The following is a 5000-nucleotide window of genomic DNA, read 5'->3' on the forward strand; positions in this document are numbered from 1 at the left end:
TTTATAGCCTTTGTATGGGAAAATTAACTTCGAGCTTATAAATGCTAAAATAAGCTGTAAATGTAAAAATAAACTTCACTTACCTCTACGTACAGTTGTCCTCGTCTGTTCTGCGCAATCGTAGGGCAAACTTGTGTTCGTTTTAGACGGGTTTGTGGCTTTCAAATTTTTACGATGCCGTTAGTTGTCATTTTCCCATACGAAGGCTATAAATCGTATACCGAGCTTGGGCTGCCTGTGGTCGGAAGGGGTCAATAGGGAGCTTAAGCAACGACAACGGCGACGGCAACGGGAACGTCATCTCAAAATATAAATTCGCGTTATTTTGATCGTTTCGTGACTATTTCAACCTTTTTAATGCTACAAGGATGTGGTAGTTATTCAAAAATGATTCTGGTTGGAACGGCGCTTGATTTAGGGGAGCAAATGAGAATTCATCTTCAAGTGCTGACGTCCTTGATAAAACCTTTTGGCTATTTCACGTTGTTGTTTTGCTGACTACGGCAAGGAAATGGACACAAGTGAAAAGCGCACGTGTAGGGCGTGCATGGCTGCTAATTGACCGGGTGAAATGGTTGTGCGCATGCGTGATGTGTTGGCTACACCGGGGACACCGGGTTGGTGTTAGCGTGTGTCACCTTGCTTTTATTTTATTTATTTTAATTTCTTTTTTTTTTTTTGCTATTGTTTTTGCCCACTAAATATGCAAATGTCTGACCTTCTCGTTGCAGTCGCCATTGCTTAGGCTCCCTAATACCTGGATGGGTGACCATCCGGCGGCAGTTAGAGCAAGCAAATATCGATGTGATTGATTACCTTGTAGGATGAATTTTTTTCAACTACTTGATGTGCGCATTTGTCAACTGTTTTTTCCATCCTTGACCAGTCGATTTTTCCGCGAAAACTTGCTACAAATTCTGGCAGAGCGCGATTGCTGTCGGAGTCTTTGTAACAACCCAGGGGATTAAAGTGTTTACCATCCGAGCCTTCTATGGAACCTGTAAGGTGAAAACGTTATCACAGGATGAGCAGGTTAATTAATAGACGGTAAACGAACGGTGTGGCCCACTGTTTTTGTTTTCCATTGACCGTTTTTATACTAGAGACGCATAATTAGTCTGGGACGAACTTTTTCTGCGTCTGTTAAATTCGTCTAGTATGAAGACGAGCACAGGACGCATTATTATCTACTTAAGTGCGTCTTCAAAGACGTGCTAAACTGGATAGTTCGTCCAGACGAATTATGCGTCTTGCGTCCGTCCTTATACTAGACGAATTAAACAGACGCAGAAAAAATGTTTGGGTAAGTTCGTCCCAGACGAATTATGCGTCTCATATAGTTCGTCCCGTCTTTACCCTAGACGGATAACTTGAGAGATGCATAATTCGTCTGGACGGATTATGCGTTTAGTATAAAAACGACCATTGTTGCTTTCTATTCACGATCAGACGACACAAGCTGAAGCTTAAATCAATTGTTTATAAATACAGGTTTATTACTTCAAAGTGGAAAATAATCGTGGAAAATTTTAATCGACTTGCTCGATTAAAAAATGGGAAATTCGGTGAGGAATATGAAGAAATGTCAGACGGTTCCGCCATTTATATTAAACCAAGGATATAACATGTCTTTTAGCAGTTGTTCTCGATTAGAAAATCCTTTCCATCTTAAAAAACTCATGTACATGATTGGATCAGCGATTTATTGATCTGCTATTAGGCCCTTATTCTCTCTTGATATACCTGATGAATTAGGGTTTAGGGTTTAGGGTTAGAATTGGCAGCTACTCACGTGGGCAGCTGATATCCGTGTTGCACTGCTCGCTTGTGATCGGTTTGACTGCGTGTATGCATTGGTGCTTTGAGACCGAGACCAGTTTGCCATGCGCGTTAAGTTTCATGCACCTTAAAGTCCGTGTCATATTCCCACCTTCACACGACCGAGAACACTGGAAAAAACAAACAGAAAAAGATCAGAGTGAAGTGTACCTCTCCTCAGCCTCCCTTCCCTTTCCACCGCATTATCATTCCCCCATTCCCTCCCATACTAATCTTAATAATTTAAAATTAAAGGTCCCGTAGCCCCGGCACCGTTTCGGATGAGGATGATTGCAAAATTGTTTTAGCTCTGATACTCTTCGTTGAACCCCATAGAGACCCCACGATACTGTTATTGGTCACTCACCTCGCTCCAAGCTAATGCTTTCCACTCAGCAGGACATGGCACCTTGTTGCACTCTTGCTGCAGAATCCCTGTTGGTTTCTCTATGTCACATGACGAGTCTTCAACTGTGTCATACTGATCTTGGCTGATTTTCCGTCTGCACACGATCTGTCTAAACTGAATCCCCTTGCCACAAGTCTGGGAACAAGGCCGCCAACCCGATTCGTACCACCTTAGTGTAATGAAAGAATTGCTTTAAACTGTGTGTGTTTCTGTAATCGTTATTAATCATGGCCAGTTGTAAAATTGAATTTGTAAACAACGCAAACACTGAATGTTGACCCACACAACATTAAATTTGATTTTTTTTTTTTAACAATGAAGAACGGCAGAGACCCCTTTGGTTCTAAAAGGATGTGATAGAAAACACAGGGTTCAAAATAACCATAATTACGGGTTGCCAAGAAATCAAATCTGGTACAATCGAAAACTCTTTGTTTAAGTGGCTCTGGTTGGTACTTACTCAGCTGCACATGGTTGTATGTTACAAACTCTCTGCGTTGTAGGTTTAGCTCGAGTCTTAAGGCACATTTTTTCATTCGCGTAGCTTTCATCATCTTTACGCACGCACTCAACGACTCTTCGCTGGTAACCTATGAAAACAAATAACAAGTGTTATGAGGAAGAGCCTATCTTTGTTAATGTGTGCAAAATGTAGGCGACAACTTCCACCGACAAATTATCTATTTATGATCAGGCAGAGTTATCGTCCAGTAAAAATTCAAAAAAGATCAAGGCGGTAGTCAGGCGCTTGAATTCAATGCAACCGAATACAATACAATACAATACCATACAATATTTTGTTTACCCACGCTACATCGGAGTGATATGAACTCGTTAAAACATGTGCGTGAAAATAAAATATGTACAAAAAAAATTACTATTGCAAAGCATCTGTTTATGTATAAACTATGTACAAGCTAAGTCTATAACTATTGGATTTAAAAGGCATGCTTATTTAGGAGACGTTTAAACACGAGAATATCCTTGGCGCTTCTAATATAAGGGGGTAGAGAATTCCAAAGCTTGGCAGCCAGAAATGATCTTCGGCGCCATTCTAAGTTAAAATTTGGTAGCATTAATTTTTTAAAAGTGTGCCAGACCCTCTTAAATTGTAATTACAGATTTTGAATTTAAAAAAGGTCTTGTATGTAGCTCTAACGGCTGTGCTACTAACTCCAATGAGAGATCCGATGGCTTTTTTAACTACGCCTGACAAATCCCTTCCTTGCCTGCCCAGATAGAAGCTAAAGGCAAAAAGGACAAGTCCATTTTATTACCGTGACAGCAACCCGGAAATTTGCAAACTGCTGATGGCGTAAACTCCAATTCAGTTTTACTTCAGTTTTACTTCAGTTTTTGTAATTATGGCTTGTGAGAATTTGAAATAAGAAACCATATTTTTGTAGATTTATAGGAGTTTCTATATAGCCGTATTATTATTATTATTTCATGATTGGACTATACCAGGAGTACGGAATGAATGCACAAGTTGCATCTATTGACGGTTGTGGTTCCACTAGAGACCACTAGAGAGGTAGGAGTAGTAGAATAACCGTGATAAGACAAATATCGCTTTCTCGATCGCATTAATTAAGTAATTGATGACGTGATGGGGTCATGACTCACCTCCAGCACAATCTTCAGAACACAAGTCCCAGGCCCCAATCTTCCAGTGAAAATCACCAGGATCCACTTCACTCTTTTGTGGTGAAAAGAAGCGATATTCCACTCCTGGATTTGCTCCGCTAATAAACACGTACTAAGACAATTTGAAATAGGAGAGAGTAGAAATATTTCATTGACGTATTATATATAATTAAGCAAGTAATAAAAAGAAACAGAAAGCAGGATACTCATCCTTAATTAAAACTGTTGATTAAATAGTGGAGTAACTTACAGGTCTTAATTTTTAGGATATCCGGGGGTTTTTTTAGATTTTTGATTTTAGTTTGAATTTTAAAATTTGACACTAAACATTGCTGATCCTTCCACAGCAATCAATGCCTCCAGTATGAAAATTTGGGATACACTTTGTCCCTCTCTGAATCCATGTCACCGTTATTTAACATATTTTGGTAACCCTAAACTTTGGGGAAAAACATGCAAGAGTTTCTCTTACTTTGATTTGGAGTTCTTGCTGCGTCGGTCCAGGAATGTCAACCTTATCTTTCCAAAAATACGCTCTATGGTCGTAAGATACTCGAGTGCCGGCTGCCAGTACTACAGTGCTCCATGTATATCCCACTCTGTAAACCCAACGATTCTTGTCATCTTTTACCCCTAAGAGGCAACGTATCCCAGTGTTTTCAGTTTAATTAAAGGGACAAGGTCAGCTATTGCAAATGCACACTGAACATTATTTTTTAGTTAAGTTACTTTTAAAAATCAAGTAGGATGAGTAAAAGAATAAAACGAAACAAGGTTTTTACTTACAGGCTTTAAATCTAATGAAAACCCAAGAGGATTGAAACAGATTTCATTCGGGTTGAGGGAGACGCTTTTCTAGTGTCCAGGTTCGGCACTGTCCCAACGCTGACTGTGTCCCTTCAAACGTTTTAATTTACTGAAGACGTATTCATTTGTATAGTTAGGAGCTACAATTAGGTTTATGCGAAAGAATGATTTCGTTGACAGGGGTTGTCTATCTCTGCATTTATGTTGGAACACCATTTACTAATAGCACCCCTCCAAGATAATATTTTATTGAGGATCGTTATGTACCGTTCATTACAACAGCACGCCGGAGCAACCAAAGGCGGCGAAGTATTTGGAC

At 39.7% G+C, this 5000-nt stretch overlaps 1 protein-coding gene across 1 annotated transcript in view; it reads right to left on the reverse strand.

The window, feature by feature from the left end:
- LOC137982150 (A disintegrin and metalloproteinase with thrombospondin motifs 16-like) overlaps positions 1-5000 on the reverse strand; it is a 33710-nt gene that overhangs the window by 1531 nt on the left and 27179 nt on the right. The window contains exons 22-27 of the mRNA XM_068829214.1: positions 4347-4507; positions 3854-3986; positions 2688-2817; positions 2186-2396; positions 1793-1949; positions 817-998 (exon numbers count right to left, since the gene is read on the reverse strand). Coding sequence (XP_068685315.1) covers positions 817-998; positions 1793-1949; positions 2186-2396; positions 2688-2817; positions 3854-3986; positions 4347-4507 — 974 coding nt within the window. The remainder of the gene's footprint in view (positions 1-816; positions 999-1792; positions 1950-2185; positions 2397-2687; positions 2818-3853; positions 3987-4346; positions 4508-5000) is intronic.

This window comes from Montipora foliosa, chromosome 13 (assembly GCF_036669935.1).
Source record: "Montipora foliosa isolate CH-2021 chromosome 13, ASM3666993v2, whole genome shotgun sequence".
NCBI lineage: Eukaryota > Metazoa > Cnidaria > Anthozoa > Scleractinia > Acroporidae > Montipora > Montipora foliosa.